We start from the raw sequence: 19,103 nt of genomic DNA, 5'->3' as shown, positions 1-19,103 counted from the left end.
CACACCGCGCGGTTTATGGGCATCAAGGCACCATCCCCGCCTCGGGTGGAAAAGCAAACGCCTGCCCGGCTGGGAGCAAGTTCAGGTGCTGGGGAGGGGGGGTGCGGGGCACCGGGGAGGGGGACGCGACGGGTGTCTCGTCCGGGTCGCCCTTTCCTCCTCCCCGCCCCCCCCGGCCCGGTGGCCCCCGCGTTCAGCACCTCCCCGCTGAACAGCAGGAGCTGCGGGAAGGGGCTGCCGGGGCCGCCTCCATCACCCTCCTGCATCCCTCCACTTCGGGGCGGTGGGAACCCTCCTCCTCCTGGTGCGGGGGGGGGGTGTCCAAGGAGAAGAGCTCTTAGAGAAGGGGGAGGGGGGGGAGGAGGTGAAGATTCTCCCTTCCTCTTCCATTTGCCGTTCGCCTTTTAAATTAACTCTTTTGCCCGTTTTTGGGAACTAGCAAATGCTCGGTTTTGCCGTGTCCCGTAGAAATCGGCAGAAATCGCAGTAAATAAGGACGTAAGTGACCTGACAAAGAGAGCGCTGGGGATGTTCTGTTTGGTGTGTGAATTGCACACACGAGTAGGCAGCACAGTCACAGCTCGCTGCCACCACAGCCAGCGTACACCCTTGTGCTTTAAGGCTTCTCGGGCTCTTTGAAGCAATGACCACCACAGTATTTGTGGCTGCAGTATCAGTCTTTGACCTGGAGTGTTTTATCTTCCATTAGTAAGCCTTTCTCTGCGCTGAACTGGTTAAGTTAGGGTCAAATCTGGTTCAATACCTTCTTGGCATGCTCAGAGGGCCGGGTTTAAACAGTTGCTGAGACGGAGATGAGGCTGCCTTCCTGAGAGCTCGTCCCCAAGCGCTGTGCTGCTGCCGTGGGTCACAGCGGGAGGTGCTCTGCCCCAGCCAGGTTTGGCAGGTCTGGGGGCTGCCTGTGCCCAGCAGGTCACGGCTGGCACGGTGGTGGAGCAGCTCCGGGGGCTGGCGATCACGCGTTGTCTTTTGTTGACTCTAAAAACACGGCTGCTGCTGGTGGGAAGCTGAGCGTGGCTGCGTGCTGGGGAGGTTGCACGGCACACAGCCTCGGTTCCTGCTCCGTGGAAGGAAATCCCGTTGGGATAGTAGGCTGTGGCGTGAAAGGACACGTTTTAAAATAAAAGGACTCAAAGAGAAAAAATAAACCGTCCTGAGACTCGGAGCCTGGAATATTAACCGCGAGGCACAGCGTGTAAATGACTGGAGAGAGACTTGCAAGGCAGTCCCCGAGAAACTGAGCCTGGCTGTAAAATAAGCAGGTTACCGATAGCCTTGCATATATTTACGAGATACGGTTATAAGAGTAGCTTCCCCCCCTGCCCTGTTCCAGCCCACGCTATGGGAGGTTGTTCTCCAGGAAGGAGAGCCGCCGGTGAAGAAACCCTGTCTAGCAGTTAAAGCCTTGCCATCCGGAGGTCCTGATTGTGTTCCTGGATCTGCCAGCAACTCGCTGTGTTCTTGGACCAGCCAGGGCGGCTGTCAGTACCCGGGGTTTCCAGCTCTATAATAGGAAGAATACTTTTCTAACTCGGAGGGAAGTTGGGAGGCTCAGCAGACGCGTGCACGCGCGGTGCTGGAAGATTGGTGTATGGAAAGTGGGACAGAAATGCCGAGCGCGAGTCCTGCACATGTGAGTGTCTGCCTTTGCCGCTCAGAAAACATTGGCCGCGAGTGTCTGCAGAGCAGCTGTGAATGTTGGACTGTAGATAAGGAGGGGAGCAAGGATGTTGTTTTCCAAACCCTGCGCGGTGCCGGGAGCCCTGCTCCGATGTTTGGGTGTGGCCTGTGAATGCACCAGCAGGATCCGACTTCCCCTTGCAGAAGAGGAGCTGCACGCACATTGCCTGACCCTTGATCGCTCAATCTCTTGAACGTTGGAAACAAAGCGATGGGGCTTTACTGCGGGGTGAGGAGATCTCTCCGCAGAGCTGGGAAAGGCAGGAAGGAGGAGGGCGGCAGCGGCGATGACGGGGTTCAGGGTTTGTCTCTAGGCTGGCTGATTGGGGCAACCACTGTCACTTCCATCCATGCCACCAGTGGCGTGGAACTGGGGAAAAGGCAGCCGGTCCTGAGACAGGCGCTGGTAATGGATTGCGTTCTGTTTTCTAATGAAAGTTTCATTTGAAGTTTGTTTACAGGAAAGAAGAAATTAGCAGAGAGAATTCTCCTGAGAACCCAGAGAGGAAAAAGAATGAGCTGCCTGACTTGCAAGCCAAAAGAGGGTGGAAGGGTAGATTAGATTTACCGTATTGCTCCGAGTCGTAGCTGTTGCTGCTGTTGAGAAACGCTTCCTTGTTTGGCTGGATGGTGGAGCCCGCTTCGAGGCTCAGACTTCACCCAGGTTATCGGCATCCAGGGGAAATCTGGAGCTTAGATTTTCATCCTGCTCTGGTGTCCCATGTTTGGACACTGGGTCGTGTGCTGTGCTGTCATCCCTCCTCTCCAGCAGACTGAAATGGGGCTGCTCCAGGGCCGTGGCCGGGCAGTCAGTGCTCTGGGCATTGCTGCTGGGGCCTCCCATCCCAGGGATTGTCCCTGGCGTGAGGGGGGGCAGTGCCAAGAGTCACTGCTGGCTGTGCCGGGCAGCACGAGGAGGTCACAACACTCAGCCTTTGGTCTCTGAGGGGTGCCCTGAGGAGGGAGCTTGCTGGTGGCCCCTGGCGTCCCAGTGAGCAGTGAGGGATGCAGCCAAGGGGCAGCGGAGGATGCTGGAGCCACAGCGGTGGGGATGCCAGAGCCGTGCTTGCGGTCGGGGCCTTTCTCTTGCTTTAGGCAAGAAGCACAAAGGTGTGAGGAGCTCTGGGGCACCAGGGCACGGGCAGAGCTGCAGGGGCTGCCCCAAGCCAGCAGGCAGCAGATGCTCTCTTCGCAATTCCCACCGCCAGCTTTGGCCATCCTCCGCTGCCGTGAAGGGTTCACCCCGACGCCACCCGCACGGTCGGCTTTGCATTCACTCGGGGTCGGCTGTGCTGCGGGAGCTGTGCGCTGCTGGGAAGTTTGTCCCATTGGTGTTTTGGCCAAGGGTGTTAGTGCTGGAAAGCAGAACACTCTGGCTGGAAAGCAGGGGGTGACACTGGGGATGTGGGAACAGGCCTGCCTGGCAGGGTCTCACAGCAGGAACCTGCTCTTTCTGCTGGTGGCTGGATACTGGACCAGTGAACGTGCGACGGCCTTGTTTGACTTGAGTAATTTATAGCTTATCAGTTTCTGGTTTGATACCCAGAGTATTTCTAATAATAGGCAAATGTTATTGCACCTCAAGAGGATTGTACACATTTATAAAGCACTTTACATAGCACGTGCATGCGAGGCATCCTTCATGTCACCGCTTTTCCACCATGCATGAGTGTGTGGAGAGCGGGATGCCTCCCCTGTTGCGGTTTGGGTGCTGAGGCTGGGCGTCCTCCGCAGCTGAGCCCTGCAGACGCTCTGCCTGAGCCAGCCGCTTTCCGAAAACACTGTGGGTCGCTCCCAGGGCTCCTCCTCCTCCTCACCGGACAGGTGAGAGCCTGTGGGCAGCAAGGACCTTGGCATTCGTGTTTGTCTCTTAAGCTCTGACAGTAATCTTGAGTAAGCCTTGTGAAGAAGGCCAGATATTAGGGTGGCTGCCTCCCTGTAAATGCTTACAATAAAGAGACTATTTATAGTTTGCAACAGGGAGACCTTTGCAGTTCTGTTCCTGTATGTACAAGATGGAGTTTCTGGAGAGGCAGGATCGCTTGGTGGCTGGTGTGGCAGCAGTGCTGTGCTGAGCCGAGGGGATGCCATGCCTCCCCCCTGCCTCTCCTTCTCTGCTCGACCTGGGCGCAGGGGGGGCTGCACAGGGGCACCTGGCTGGCAGCGCAGGTGGGTCTGGGGGTGGGGGTCTCCCCGTGCTATTGGCGGGCGTGTATGGGGCTGCTCAGTCCTGTCCGTCCGTTGGTGCGTGCGGGGTTTCACAAGCCGTAAATTCCAGGAAACTCCCCGGGAGGCACATGGAGGGAGCGGGCTGGGGGCGGGCGCGAGCCCCGAGCCAGCAGATGTGTCTGCAGGGATGAGGAATGGGGAGGAAAAGCACAAACCTGTCTTTAAAGACATTTGTTTGTTCACAATAAAAACTGTCAGCCAGCGGCAGCCAGACAGGGCAGTTTTTATGAGGCGCAGGCGTAGGTTGGAGGGGTGCTTGCCAATTGCTTCTTACACGGAAAGGGAGCGGGGATTGTATTTTATCTCAGGACCAGGGGGAGGAAAAAAAATATGAGAGCAGAGAGTTTACAAGCCTTTGAAATGGTTCAATCAAAGGAAAGCACAGTTGAAAGCGGTTCTGGAAACATTTTCGGTGTTCCCCTGCACCCCAGGGCTCTGGATGAGGTCTCTGCCCATTGCTTTGGGAGGGGAGCGGGGAAAGGAAGGCAGATAAAGGGATCGCCAGCAGGAGCGTGTTAATACAGGGACACGTATCTGCTTCCTCCCAAGCTGCATGTTCGGAGAGTTCAGCCTGGGGAGGTCCCACAGCCCCTCCTCTCATTCAGGATCTCAGTGCTGCCTTTATGATGATGGTTTTGAAATCCTGTGGCTGACCTTTCCGGTGCTGGAAGCGATCCAAGGGCTGTGTCTCGAAGTACTGTAAAGGTTAGCGAGAAGGGAGCGAGAAGGAGAGAGAAAATGTCCTTTCAGCTGCAGGAGTGGGAGAGAGGAATGTCATCTATGCTGCCGGGGAGCAAGCGGCTGGGCGGGCTTCTCGGCCCGAGCTGGGGTGTCCTTGCCTTGATGGGGACCTCACTCCCCCAGCCCTTTCCCAAGGTGTGTGTTGTCATTTTTGATCAGGGTACGGAGGCAATATCCCTTCGGAGAGGGCTGGAGGAGCAGTCCCTTGGGGCTGTGCTCCAGGAGCCTCCTCGGCAGCATCAGGCAGTGCCGGTCTATGGGGATTGGTGCCGCTATCCAGATCTGCTCCACCGACCACTCCCTGCCGGTGCCAGTCCTCCGATGATTCCTGTTGTAGCAGATTATTTGATTTCAAAAAAGTCTGAGATGTTTTACGGTTTCAATGGAGTTCCACTCCATCCTCGGCTCCCACATGCCGCTGCCTCGCCAGAAACATGCTGGGGTGGATGGAGATTAAAGGGTAAACTCCAGGGCTCAGCCATCCGCTCCTACAGGATGCGAGCTCTTTCTAATTGTCCTCAATTAGAGACAGTGCCATTGCTCAGGCACGTCTTCAGGCAGGAAGCAGAACCCGGCCGTCCCTAGCCCGGCGGAGGGAAGGGCTGCTCGCTGTGGCCTTGGGGAGTGCCGAGGGGCCAGCAAGCGTTCTTGGGGGGCAGGAGCTGCCATGGCATTGTTTTTAGGAAGGAGTGCAGTGAGAAGATGTTAAAGCCAGAGAAAGGAGGGAAGAAAATAGCTCAGCGAGTTAACCCTTTCCTGCTTGCCTCCAGGATGAGACATCGGTGAGCAGCGAGGACTTTGATATGAACGACTCCACATGGATCTCAGCTGACCAGCACCTGAACTCCAGCCTGAGCCCCAGCCAGGACGAGAGCATGCGCAGCCCGCAGAACCTGCACGGCCAGGAGGACGGTGAGTGCCCCAATGGGAGGGAAGCACTCTGCGCCTCTGCCACAAGATGTTTTTGTGACTTATTAAACATTAACCAGTCCTTTCTGATCAGGTGTCCCACCTGTAGGATGGATTTCGTATCGGCACAGGCTTCGAAGCAGCGCCGACTCCCAGTCCTTCCCGTTTAGCCTCTGGGTTCTTGCTCAGGCAGGGCCTTCTCCACCTCGGAGCTGATGGTCCTTGTGTGGGGACCTGTGTCCCAGCTCCTCCAGAAAGAGGTCTCCAAATCCTCTCCTAAGCCATCAGGTTGTAGTTCCCCGGGTGTGACAAAGAAATGCTGAACTGCGGGCTGCCCCGCTGCAAAAAGGATGTCAAGGCTTCGCAATAGAGGTTACAGCTTTCCACACTTGGAAAACTGCACCTTTGGCAGTGTCTGGGATCCCCCAGGCAAGAAATGTGTAATCTGCAATAGCCGACAGCGATGAGGGCATGGGGTGGATGTGGGTGTCACCTCGCCCGGGGCAGGCGGTTGGAAGGGGCTGAAGGCGGCACACATGGGCTGGGTGGGAGGAAGCGTTTGGTGAAGAGAGGTGGTGTGTTAGTTCTGTGAAACACACCAGTTTAAAATAAAGGAGCAAGTAAATAAATGGTAGAAGTATGAGTTCGGGTCAGAGTTCATCTCCGTGATGCTTGGAAGGATTCGGTGGTTGGACTGTTACTGGCTTTTGCTCAAGAGGTTGAATCCCTCGTTATCCCCAGTCCGGCTGCTGCTGGGAGAGCGGGAAGGGAGTGGAGGAGTCGAGGGACAACCCGGGCTGGGTCGGTGCTGCTTTAAGAAAGGGAACTGGAAAATCACCCCAGGGGAAAGAAAGGGCTTTTGTGCTGGCAGGTCTCCCTGGGGTGGCTTTTAGCTACTTGTGTGGCCAGTGGCAGGGACAGCGGGGACGCTGCTCTCTTCAGCGCATTGTGGCACTTCAGTTTCTATTGCAAGTCTGCACTTCTGTTCTGAAAAACCGCTGTTTTTAACTAACCAGCACCAGCCCCGGAGTCAGGCAGCCTTGGTGAGGATGTGAAACCTGCCTGCGCTGCACCACGGCCCCGGCCGGTGGGACGGGCAGCGGCGCTTCTGCTTGTCCAGGGCCTGGCAGCGGGGCTGAGCCCGTGGCAGGAGGAAGGGTGTTTCGGTGGTAACGCAGCTGCTCACATCAGATGCGTTCGGCTCTTTGGCACCAGGCTGCAACCTCTGCCCCCAGCCAAGCGCTGCGTCTCATACCTGTAGTCTGGCTGGGTCTCTCTGCACCCCCTGAATTTTGCCATTTTCCCATCGGGGCATTTCAGACTTCCGTCTTATCCCTCACCACTGAATTCCCAAGTCTCATTTACAATCTAGAATGACATGGTTTTGATCCCTTTGCTGAACACTATTATTCAACGGGGCAGTAATTTAATAAGGGACTCACGTATTTAGGCAAATCAAGATGTTCTCACTAAAGCTAAATCCTCTCTCTCTCTGCCCTCTTAGGAAGTGCTTCCAATTTTTCATGCCCTGTGGTTTTTCTTCAGAAGCAGGTGTCCTCTTTGGGGCCCTTCTTGGCTCCTCTAATTTCTTTTGTAAGGTTCAGTGGTGAGCAATAAAGCACATAGAGTCCCTTCCTTTTTGTGAGGAACTCAAGTGTCCCAGGCTGTCCCCGGGATCAGCAGAAGGCTAACACAGGTAGACTTTGGCAAATCAGAAGTGATGGAGTCAAAGAGTCAGCAAGCCAAGCCCAGGGTTACTAACGAGATCCTTCAAGTAGAAGACAGGCATTGGGATTTCCATCAGGCTGTCATACTTCAGGGGGTATTTTATGGGACTGAAAAGAGGTTTTGTGACTGTGGTGAATGTCCCTGTCCTGTATTGGAGCTCTGGCTGATGCTGCGGGGGTGGAAGCCCTCGTATCAGTCTCTCTGCCAAACCAACGCTCCCACCCAGGACTGAAGCACGCATGAGGCTGGGAAGGGAAGAAGGAAGATGGACCAGCCCAGGCGACTCAGGAGGGCAGCAGGTGGTTAGAAGACAGGAGCACAGAGCAGAGAAGGAGCACGGTGAGAGAGGAAAGGCAAATTACTGGCACAGGGAAGAGAATGTGTGTGAATCAAAGTCTTCAGTTTCCTCTTCTCTTGATCCATGAAAGCTCTTTTTTTTGGAAGCAAGTGTGTTTTACCTAGTTCACACTGGTTTTCTAAGGCTGCGCACATGCAAGACTTTCCCGAAGAAATCATCTAAGTGTGAGTAACCAGCCTGTGTGAACTGCGTGCTCCTGGGAGCCCAGCTGGCCAGGATGCCCCGTGCAGAGCACCCACGCCGGGGCAGCCCAAGGGCTCTGGTCAAAGTCCTCCATGCCAAAACTGGATGTTTGTCCACATCTCCCGCGCTCAGCTGTCAACCGTGCCCCGCAGCAGCCCTGCAGAGCTCTAGCCTTCTTCCACCAGCTGTGGGAGACACAGCCAGTGCTGCAGCGAGCCCCGCTGGGCTCAGCTCCGAGCATCCCGGCACTGCAGCGGGGTCTGGTCGCACGCCACCTCTTTCAGTCGGGAGCTTGTTCAGGACTCGGTATTCTCCTCCCTCTGGAAATCCTTTTGATTTACTAAATTTCTCTTGCTTGCTGCTGTCTGACGGGCAGGATGTTTGGAGTGTGTCTTCTGTGAAAGGGTTCCTAAAGTATAAAGTTTTAATGAAGAGTTGCCTAGTAGGAGAGCAGTATCATCTAACGCGCTTGTTAAAAAAGTCTTGTTTAAAGTACCGAAGCACCAACTCCGGGTCTTTCAGAGACTTGGGAGGAGCGAGTGCTCTCCTATGGCATACAAGAAGAGCGGTATGACATCCAGAGAAGTGGGAGAGCAGGGAACCATCATCCCATGCTTTGATATGCAGGTATCTGCTAAATCTTCAGAGAGGTAAGAAGCAGCTAGGACGAAAGCCAACACCTTCTTTTGTCTCCGTGCCCAGAAACCTTGGCCCAGTATAACCACGCTGCAACCAGCCTCAGCCCTTGGAACAGCAGGGAGAACAAATTAGACCTAATGACTTTAGTGGGTAAGGGACAGAGAAGGCACCACTGGGAGAGTCTCGGCAGCAGAGCCCGGGCTCCTGCCGGGTTGGCGGGTGCACAGCGGGATGCAGGATGCACTGGCCAGCTCTGAGCAGGGACGCCGACATGCAAACACTCACTCCTTCCATTTTCCTTTGTTACTCATCCTGCGGGCCCCAGCACGGAAAACGTGAAGCTCCCTGCAACATCCCTTCCCCATCGGATGTTGCTCACAGCATATGTGCCCGCAGGAAGCCGTCGGCTACCCAAAGCGACAGCAAAATCAACACGAACCCTTTGCTGCTGAAACGGAGCTATTGTGCAGGACATCCTGGAGGGATGTGTCTGTGGGAGCCAGCACGCGTTCGGAGCAAAGTGACCATGAAAGCTGTGCTGTCTCGCTGTCCCCCATGCCCATTGCTGTCCCTGAAGGTGTTCCATGCCCACTCATAGCTGAGTGCAGGTCTGGTGCCTGGCCCTGTCTTGTGGCAGCAGCTTCAGCTGGTCTGTCCATCTTTGGAGCCTGTCTGCGTTCACAGGCGAGTGCAGCATCGCAAAACCTCCCGGTTTAGTCTGGTGTGTGGGTCTGAGCGGGGTTTCTTATCATGGGGACACTGTGACCTGGCGGTGAGAGCAATGGCCTTGAAAAGAAAGCAGCAGGCAGACCCTGAACTGCCGTGTATGTGACACGGCAAAGTACTTGAATTAATGTAGAAGACGCCTCCATCTTTCCTGCTAATAGGCTACATCTTGCCTCATCCCTGGCCGTGCATCCTACTCCATCGCCCACGAGCAGGGGTTGCTGCTTCAGCTCAGCCTGCCCCATCTTTTTGAAGAGCAGGGAAAGCTCCTAGGTATAAGATCTGCTTTCCCTGCATGGGGGGCATGGGATCACTTCATGGCACCATGTTGGGACCGATCCCGTTCCAGCTGCGGTCCCTGCGTGCAGTCCTCTCTGGCAGTGTCACCGCTGAGCCTGTTCTGCCTGGAGCAGCAGTGGCTAATCCAGACCTTGGAGAAAGGACTTTCTTAACCTACTTAACTGCGAAGGCACGTGCTCCTCGGGGGCATCCCTTGAGGTGGCTGGCAGGAAAGGCTCCTGGGTGTTGGGGACATCCCTCAGGAGTGCTCCAAGGAGGGACCTCAAGGATGTGCAGGCAGGCATTATTTCAGGACGCCGTCCCGGGAGTAGCTAGGGCATGTTGCTCCTCTGGACACCCTGCCCGGGGACCGGCAGGGACAGCACTGACCCGTCCCCAGCATGGTCGTCTTTCTTCTTGTACAGCATGGGTCCCACAGCTCCGGGTCACACCACCGTTATTTGGCGATATGTCCACGATGTGCTGCACATCACCAGGTTCCCTGAGCCACCAACCAAGCAGAGCATTTTCTGGGGAGGAGAGCAGCCTTCTTGCCAAGTGCAGACCAGAAGCCAAGCCCGTGCCTGCACAGTGAGCTCAGCCCCTGCCTGCAGGACCCCGTCCATGGCTCCGTCCCCAGGGCAGCCGTGATGCCCTGCTCCACACCTGCACTTCCCCGACAGCTGGTACATGGCCGCGGGGCGATGGCACCCTCCTCACGTCACCACAGCAAGGTCACTTACCGCAGGTTCCCGCTTCCCCACCACCACCGGGGCTTTCCTCGGCCGGCCCCATCCCTGCTTCAGGTGAACACAAACGCACCTTTGCCAGCCACAGAGAAGCCACAGCAGATGCACAGACAGCCATGCGGTGGCTGGCCATTGCAAGAGGTGGTCTGCGAGCCCTGAGACCCTTGCTTTTCCCAGGCTGTAAAGTCCTCACTGTTTTCAGGGCTTCCTGCACCAGCGTTGGATTTCACCCTCCCAGAAGCCGTAGCTCAAAGCTTAAACAAGACTAGGACCAGCATTCAGGCCTTACAGCAGTTAGACGTGACCTTATCTTATTTTGCTTAGGCATATATTTCCCCTCTCCCTCGGGTGTCCCCACACCACGCTGTCCCCGCAGCAGAAGTCAGCGAGCACGTCCCTGCCCTGCCTGAGCGGTCTCGGCTGGTGGCTCCGTTCCCTGTGACCTCTTTCAGGGGCACGTCTGCTCCTCCCGAGCAAAGGCCCTCGCCAGTGATAAACACCCTCCTTTCGGCTTCTTTTGAAGAGCTGCCCTTTCCTGCTGCAAGGCTGAGAAGTGCAGCACGGGCGCTGCGGGGCCATGGTGGCTTCACCAGCCCCTTGTGCTGAACTTGACTCAGGGCTCCCTCCTGGCTGATGTGGGCTCTGCCAAGTCGATCGGTTCATCCTGCTTGTGTTTTGGAGGGGGGCTATTCCCTGGTCTGGAGCAGAATCCGCAAATCTGAGCACCCCCAGCCTAAGGGGTGATCAGGGACAGCAGGGTGAGCCCCGCAGTGTGTCCCTTGCCTGGGAGGTGTGCAGAGCCCGGTGGCTTGGGGACGGTCCCTGCTCTGTCCTGACGGAAGGACTGGGGGTGAGCAGCAGGGTCTCTCTGGTGACAGGTCTGTGCTGGAGGCACTGGCTTGGCGTCAACCCTGCCCAAAGCCACCAAACCCGTTTGGCATGGGGAGAGGCAGTGCCCGGGCAGCGCAGGGCCACAGCATGTCCCCTCCCTGCGGCAGGATCCGGGTGGCTGCCAGCGGCAGTGGCACAAGGAGAGGCTTAGTCTGCACCACCTCCTTCCCCGCGGGCATCCCTCAAGCAGCGAGGTGGCTGGAGGAGCAGCCGCAGGAGGGACAGGGATCAGGAGAAGGGAAAACCGAGAGACAGAGCACATTTGTGGCAAGGCTGCTTTCTGCAGCGGGAGCTGCCGAGCTTCAGTGCACGGGAAAATGTCCGTCATGGGGCCAGAGCGGTGAGGTCCCGGTGACAGAGGGAGCTGCTCCCACAGGCTGGGCAGTGGAGCCGGGGGGAGACGGCACCGGGGGGCACCTTTCATGCCGAAGGAGGGGGAGCTGGCCGCACAGCGCTGCCTTGTCCGGCCGGGCTCGCCTGCGGACGCGCATTGTGTCCAGCCGTGCCAGATGTCTGGCTCGTCGAGGGCTCTGGTCGAAGGCAGGGACCCAGGGAGGGAGGGCAGAGGGTGGACACTTTGTCTGGGACATAACGAGGTTTGCATTAACGAAGGAAGACAGGAAATAGAGTGCCTTAACTGGACACCGGCCAGCCCCACTGCTCCCTGGCCCCCAGCGACATTTCTTTTTTCTTTCTTATGCATCTTGGAGGCAATGAGCCGGGCAGGACCTGGAGAAAATAGGCTTTGGGCTCCGGCCGTGTGAGCGGTGTGGAACTGGGGTGGCCATGGCAGCCAGTGCATGGCCAGGGCCTCTCCTGCCGCTCACCGCCCAGTCGTGGGTGCGAGAGCCCCAGGGTCCTGCTCGCTTGCCCTAATGAATGCGGCACTGCTGCCCAGCCATGGCCCCCCACGGGGCCCCCGCTCCCACTCGGTCTCTCTAATTTGTATTAAGTATCCCTTCCTTGCAGGCTTTCCTCCTCCCCTTCTTCCCCCTTCTCGTCTCTTTTGTGAGTGAATAATTTATGGCACTTTTCATCTTCCTGGCTGTTGTTCCAGGCAGGCGGCGGTGGGATGCTCTGCGCCCTCCCGACAGCCGCTCTCGGGCTGGGTGTACAGCTCCAGCCAGCACTGGTGCCACGGCGGGGTGGAAACGGGGCAATCCCCTCCCGGTAGTGATGGGGAGTCAACCGGCAACACCAACCTCAACCATCACCCTGCCGGCCATGGGCAGGCAGGGCCACGGCTGGTGGCTCCATGGTGGTCCACGAGGGACCAAGGCAGGCCCCGGGGCTGGCTGTAGCGCCCGAGGCCGGGCAGGCGGTGGCCAAGCCCAGCTGCCCCGGTGGTGGCTGGGGGCTTGCGCCACAGTGGGGCACGGGCAGGACCGGGTGGCCCCTGGCCCGCCGCGCGGTGCGGGGCTGCGGCGAGGTTTCCGTGGGCCGCTGGCTCTTATATAAGCTCATTGTTTTCTGAGTCAAAAGAGGTTTTGTCTCCGCTCTGGAGATGTGACAGGAGGAGGAACAATTTGCCCCATTCATCTTTAACTCTGCCTTTGGAGAGCGGTGCGGTGGCCTTCGCCGACAGAGACGTTAAACCCAACCACTTCCCCGCCGTAAAATCTCCTGGGGAGCAGGTGTTGGAAATCGCCCCTTCCCCTCCTGATCTCCGCAAATCCAGCGCCACAGAAATCAAGGATAATCCAGCAGCCTCTTCAAAATGAAAACGCTGAGCCCTGATTAATTCATTTAATAAGTGACTGATCCCCTCCTCCCCCAGCATCGCAGCCCAAGAAGCCATTTTGCTTCTCACTCTCCTGGGCTCGGCGCTGCCGAGGAGAGGCCGAGGCCACAGCAGAGGCACGAGGTGGCTTCCCATGGCCTCCTCGATGGCCTCGCCGCTTGCCCAGCCACATCCTGGCCTCTGTGATGGGGCTGAGGAGGGCAGTGCTCCAGGGACCTTGGGGCTGGCCAGCTTCCATTGGGCTCTCCAGCCTCACCAGCATCCCCCACGCAGTGCCAGGGTCTCCTCCACCTCCAGCGTGCGGAGCCCCGGCTCCAGGGGATTAAAACAGGAGAACGAAATATTCCGTTTTCCAACCCAAAGATCAAACCGGTTAGAAGTGACATTGTTTTTACAGTTCCATCTGCTTCAATTAGGGCACGGGGGTGGAGCAGGGGGGCTCCCAATTATCCTCATTAGAGGGGCTCCTCGTGCAGCCAAGCTCCAGCCGCGAGCGGGGAGCTCACCAGGCTCGTGCTGGTTGATAATGAATATATTCATGGCTGCGCAGCCTGGCCTTGCTCGCCTGCTGCTGCCGGAGCCCTGCTCGTTACGTGTGTTTTGGGCACTCGCTGGCAGTCTGCAGAAAACCTCTCCAAGCTCAGAAGTTTGGTGGGTTTTACCAAAACGGTGATTCTCTGGGAGCAGGACCAACACAGCCCCGCCGCTGCTCCGTGTGCTGCCACAGCTGCTGTCGGCAGAGCAGGAGCATAAACCAGGTCGTGGCATCCGAGGTGGGAGGGGTCCTGCTGTGTCTCCCCCAGGTCCTGCTTCACTGCGGGGTGCCCTGGGCACTGCTCGGGGCTGGCCAGGGGTTGGAGATATCCCAGTGAAGCTGTCTGGGGAGCAGCACTGGGCACCGGCACCGTCCCTGGCACCGTCCCATCCGCGCCAACCAGGAGAGCGCAGCGCTCCCTCCCGAGCACATCCGCGTTTTTAAGCTGGCTGAGGCCATTCCCGTTCGGACCCAAGGACCTCAGCAATCTGCATTTGTGGCTGTTTCTCTGCTTGCAAGGCTGAGATTAATCCACCACTTTATATGCGGAGCTTCTGGGAGAGCATAACCTGCAAAAATATATAAATAAGAAAATTATCTGTAGCTAGTGTGTTTAAAGACCTCGTTATTTACTTACGTTCAGCTTTGGTTTAAACTAAATTGTTCTTTTAGCAGGTGCTGGTCCCTTATGTTAGATTCCCATTTCATTTTCTTATTCCACCTGAACAGGTTCCTGGAGACATCTTCCTCTTTGCTTTCAATATTTTTTGGCTGTAGCAAACCCAAGGTTCGTAAATGCAGCGGAGTCGGGTAGAAATCTGATTTGCAGCTACTGTGTGTGTTTTGTGCAACACAAAAGAAATACCGAGACATTGAGAAATCGGGGATCCAGAATCCTGCCCACTGTGAGCAGCCAGTGTAGGACTGGCACTGCCAACTGGGACAGGATCTGCAGGGACCAGGGGCAGGGCTGGTGGCCACGGGGAAGCTGGAGGTGGGTGGACAAGGTCAGAGCGGGATATCCAGGGAGGAGTGGTGGTGCTTAAGGCAGTTTTGGGATGTTCAGAGAAGGTTGAAGGTGCTCAGAGCAATGCAGGGATGCTCGGGGCAGGCTGGGCATGTAATGGGAGAGGCTGGGGATGCTCAGGGCAGGTCGAACGTGCGCAGAGCAATGCAGGGATGCCCAGGGCAGGTTGAGGATGCCCAGAGTGATGCAGGAATGCCCAGGGCAGATTGAGGATGCTCAGAGCAAAGCAGGGATGCGCAGGCAGGTTGGGGATGTCCGGGGCAGTTGGGGATGCTCAGGGCACCTGAACTGTCTTCTCCCAAGTGATGCTTCTCTTGTTGCCCCTTGCCTGGCGGGGTTTTCGCGGCGTGGAGGGCCTCCAGCCGCCACTCTGTGCAGGCAGCCGTGCCGGGGGCTGCCTGTGGCCCCGGGAGCTGGCAGGAGGTCCCTGCCATTGGCCTGGGGGCCGGGCGCTGATTGGCCCCGCGGCGCTGTTGCTGCGGCTGTGCCCGGGCTGACGGTGGGGCCTGGCGTGCGGCTCGTGCCTCGGCGCACGGGAATAATTCTCCTTAATCCTTCCGAGAGGCATCGCTGGATGAGGCTGGAGCCTCCCTCTGGGAGCCCCGTCTCGCCTGGCGCGCAGAGCGGAGCAGGGGGAGGGACGGCCGCCATCCCACAGGCAGGGAGGCCTCCATGCCCCCAGCCACCTGCCCGCTGCTGCACGGGGCCATGGCGAAGCCGGCACCGCTCCTGCGCCCACGCTGAGGGCAGAGAGTGCCGGGGGTGGGTCTGGATGCGCACCCTGGCAAAGTGTGTGTGGGGCAGAGGTGCAGCAGCCTGGCTGGGGCAGAGAGCCCCGAGGAGCACACGCTGGTGTAGGAGCTGATCCAGGCAAGCCGGGCTGCATCTCCCGCAAGTTGGAGAGCAAAACCCACAGGAGCCTGAGAGCCCCAGACCCCAGTGCTTTGGGACAAGGAGGGGTGTAGGGGCAGGAGGTGGCAATGCCGCTGGTATCCTGCCCCTCTGGGCTGGGCTGAGCCAGCAGCAAATGCCCTGCTGCCATGATTCAGGCTGCAGCTGCCCGCTGGAGCCCCACTGTCCACGGCACAGGGGCAGGAGACCAGAGCCGGTCCTGGGGGGTGGCTCGGAGGGTGCCGCAGGGTAGTGCTGGCTGCTGAGTTCCCCCAGAGCCCCACACTCCAGAGCCAGCGCTCAGCCCCAGCCAGGAGCAAGGGGCTCTCCCTGGAGCCAGCCCTGTGCTGGGGAGGGTGACGCCTGCCGCTGGGCCGGAGCACCCGGCACTTAAACACCACCCCGGGGATTAGGTCAGTTCTGGTCATTGCTCAGACGAATAAGTGGATCAGCGCAAGGGAAAGGAGGGGGAGGGAGCTCCGCTGAGCAGGGGGCTCAAGAGGGGACCTTTTAATTTAGGGGCTCACGGGGCCAGGAGCAGCCTTGGCGCAGGCGTGAGGCTGGGCAGCGAGCACTGTCGCCCGGGGCAGCTGGGGACACATGGCGGCAGCCCCGGCCGGCCCCCACGGTCTGCTTGGATGCCCAAGTGTCCTCAAGTCTGTTTATTTTAAGGGATACAAAGTCCTGGGCTGCTGCGCAGTCACAGGAGCCCTCGCCGAGCCTCTCATTAAAGTTTGCCGCGGGCGCTGGCGGGGGGAGGAGGAGGATGGGTGGCAGCACCCGGGCGCCATCCTGACACCCCACACACCTTTGGACATGGCACCCATGCACTGGGAGCTGTCGTTACGGTGCCGGGACCACCCCGCAGTCCGACCCCATTGTCCTGCGGCGGCGCGGGCCGGGCGCGGGGACCGCCATCTGCTTGTCGCTGCCGGCAGCTTCTTTGTTCACCGCCCGGCGCACGCTAGCGCAGGAAGCGGCTCCCCACGTGCTTCGCCCTTTCCCTCTCGCGGAGGCACCTAATGAAATAAAGGATTTACTGCAGCGAGGGGGAGGGAAGGGGAAGCGGGCTGAGCAGTTTGAAAATGTCGTGCCTGGCCCCGGGGCTGGGCTCTTTGGCCGGGTGCAGGCAGGGCTGGGTGCAGGCAGGGCTGGGTGCAGGCAGCGCCGGGCATGGGCAGGGCTGGGCTCTCTGCCACGGCCGCAGTGTTCTCCAGAGCAGCACAAGGCAGGAGACTGGCATGGTGGGAGCCATGCACGGGCAGGGGACAGTGCCAGGCCCTGGAGGTGTGGATGTAACCAAGATGGAGCAGGAGCCGGGCTGTGCGCCGGGTGTGCGTGGCACCGCCGTGGCTGGACCCCTGGGCCATGGGGTCTCCCCGTTCAGGTGGTGGGGGAAAGGGGTGGCCGTGCAGCTGCCATGGGGATGGCTCTGGGCCAGGTGGAAACAGGAGTGTCCACGTAGGCTGTAGGAGGTCACTTGTGCTTTCAGTGGGACAGGAGGGACGTCCGTGCAGTCCCTGCCCCATCCCAGCAGCAGGGTGCCAAGGAGCCTTGCTGGGCAGTGTGCCCGCTGTGAACCAAGCTCCTAACGCTGCTTCCAGGTGGCATGAACTCAGGGTTTTCCCATCCAAGTGAGCCTGTCCTCGTGTGCCATCCCCAGACCCCAGCACTCTGCAGAGCAGCGTGTCCCCGAGCCACCAGTGCTGGAGCTCGTTGCCTCCCACCACACCCAGCCCCAAATGGGGCTGGGAGGACCGTGCCAGGAGGCGAGGGACCCGGCGGGGAGAGGCAGTGCCCCCTTCTCCTCCCTGCAATGCAAACAGAAACCGAAAAGGACCAAATTCCAAAGTTCTTATTCAAGCCAAACCGCCTGTGGCCCCAGGTGGAGGCGTGGGGACTGTCACCTGCCGGAGGGACTAGTGGCCCAGGCGCAGGGCATGGCAGCAGCCAGCATGCTTTGAGGGATGAGGGAGCAGAGATGTGTGATGGCCCTGCAGCCGTGGGCACCGGTGTCTGTCCCTCCAGCTGCTGCATCCCAGGGCACAAAGCACGGCTGTGCAGGCCTGGCTCCCAGTGGCACCTGTGGCAACTTGGCCACCAAGTGAGCCCAGAGCAGCCCTGGCCAGGCAGGGGCTTTCCAAGCAGTGCCGTGTCCTCGCTGCACGTGCCCGTGGTCCCGCAGGCGGGCTCTGGGGAGGCTGGCACTGTCAGGGGCAGAGCCACTTACCCACCTCAGGGACATGGTCGCAGGGCACCATGGGGGTGACCACACACCCTTCCTTGCAGATGACTCCTCGTCAGAGAGCTGCAGCGGGAATGGCTCCTCCACCCTGAACCCCTCCACCTCCAGCAGCACGCAGGGCGACAGTGCCTTCCCCGAAATGAACGGGAATGGCACCGCGGCCCCCATGGACTTCACCGCCTCTGCCGACGACCAGCCCATCAACCTCTGCGACAAGCTCGCGCCTGCCCACGTCACCCCTTCCTACCAGTCGGACGGCTGCAGCGCCGACGGGCTGCGCAGCAGGGTCAAGTACGCGGTGAAGACTACGGCAGAGGTACGGCCCAGGCTGCAGGTGGCTGCCACCGGGGCTGGGTGAGATGGGGTGGCCACGCATCCCCAGCCGGAGCTGGTGCGGGGCATGGCACGCTGAGAGCAACCGCATGTGAGGTGCCTGAGGCCAGGCAGGGATATGGCTCCTGCCCCCGTGCCAGGAAAGCACAGCGGGGTGGCCCGGGAGTCTGTCCCTTGTAGGGAGGGAAGGACAGATGAGTGCCACACTTGCTGCGGCAGAGCTGCTGTGCCTGGCCGTCCTCCAGCCTCAGGGCTGCTGCTGCTCGGCAGAAATCGTGGGGAGAGTTGGAGGGATGGTTTGGGGGAGCTGGGGAGCATCCCCCGTGCTTTGCCTGCTCCACAGCCAGAGCGCTGCAGGGCCTCCTCCCCGACCAGCTGTGCCGCTGCCCCCCTGCAAGGAGGAGCCCATTCCCGCTGGGTCCGGGCAGCGTTTCCCACAGGGTCAGGCAGAACCACGGCCCCCACCAGCCAGAGCTACACTGCCCCACGTGCTTTGGGCCATCACACGGTCCCTGAGGCTGGCGTGTCACCCCTGCCCGAGGCAGGCAGGAACTGTCACTTGGAGGAGCTCATCCCTCGGTTCATCTCTCCAAGTTGCAGTGGAACATCAGGAGATGGGCCAGAAGCAGTGAGCCAAGGAGAAAGGGCTTTTTCCTCAGGATTGTGGGCAGCGGCGGGCAGACGAGGGCTTGTGGTAACCCCTGTCTCCTCTCAGTCCCCTCCGTACAGCTCTGGCAGCTATGACTCCATCAAGACAGAGGTCAGCGGCTGTCCCGAGGACCTGACTGTTGGCAGGGCCCCCACGGCCGACGAAGATGACGATGATCATGATGACCACGAAGACAACGATAAGATAAATGACTCGGAGGGGATGGACCCGGAGAGGCTAAAGGCCTTCAATGTAAGGAGGGCTGCTCAGGGAGGGCGAGCCCACCTGCCTCTCGTCTCGGTGTTCCCACTGTCTGTCTTCTCCTTTGCAGATGTTTGTGCGCCTTTTTGTGGACGAGAACCTGGACCGGATGGTTCCCATCTCTAAGCAGCCCAAGGAGAAGATCCAGGCCATCATCGAGTCCTGCAGTCGGCAGTTCCCCGAGTTCCAGGAGCGGGCGCGCAAGCGCATCCGCACCTACCTCAAGTCCTGCCGCCGCATGAAGAAGAACGGGATGGAGATGGTGAGCGGCCGCCCCACTACTCTGCCGCT

The 19,103-nt window shown here is 59.1% G+C and overlaps 1 protein-coding gene across 4 annotated transcripts in view; it reads left to right on the top strand.

The window, feature by feature from the left end:
* The window catches only part of NOL4L (nucleolar protein 4 like), a 61,692-nt gene that overhangs the window by 38,149 nt on the left and 4,440 nt on the right, over window positions 1-19,103 (top strand). For 3 of the 4 annotated variants that reach the window (XM_054218288.1, XM_054218291.1, XM_054218290.1), the window contains 4 exons: window positions 5,439-5,580; window positions 17,614-17,885; window positions 18,618-18,803; window positions 18,883-19,074. In XM_054218288.1, the coding sequence (XP_054074263.1) occupies window positions 5,439-5,580; window positions 17,614-17,885; window positions 18,618-18,803; window positions 18,883-19,074 (792 nt within the window). Of the gene's footprint in view, window positions 1-1,231; window positions 1,928-5,438; window positions 5,581-17,613; window positions 17,886-18,617; window positions 18,804-18,882; window positions 19,075-19,103 lie in introns of those variants that run through there. The other variant, XM_054218289.1, reaches the window with a different exon arrangement.

The sequence above is a fragment of the Rissa tridactyla genome, chromosome 12, assembly GCF_028500815.1.
Source record: "Rissa tridactyla isolate bRisTri1 chromosome 12, bRisTri1.patW.cur.20221130, whole genome shotgun sequence".
NCBI classification, from domain to species: Eukaryota; Metazoa; Chordata; class Aves; order Charadriiformes; family Laridae; genus Rissa; species Rissa tridactyla.
Note: the sequence above shows the minus strand (reverse complement) of the source record. Positions and strands in the feature narration are given on the sequence as shown.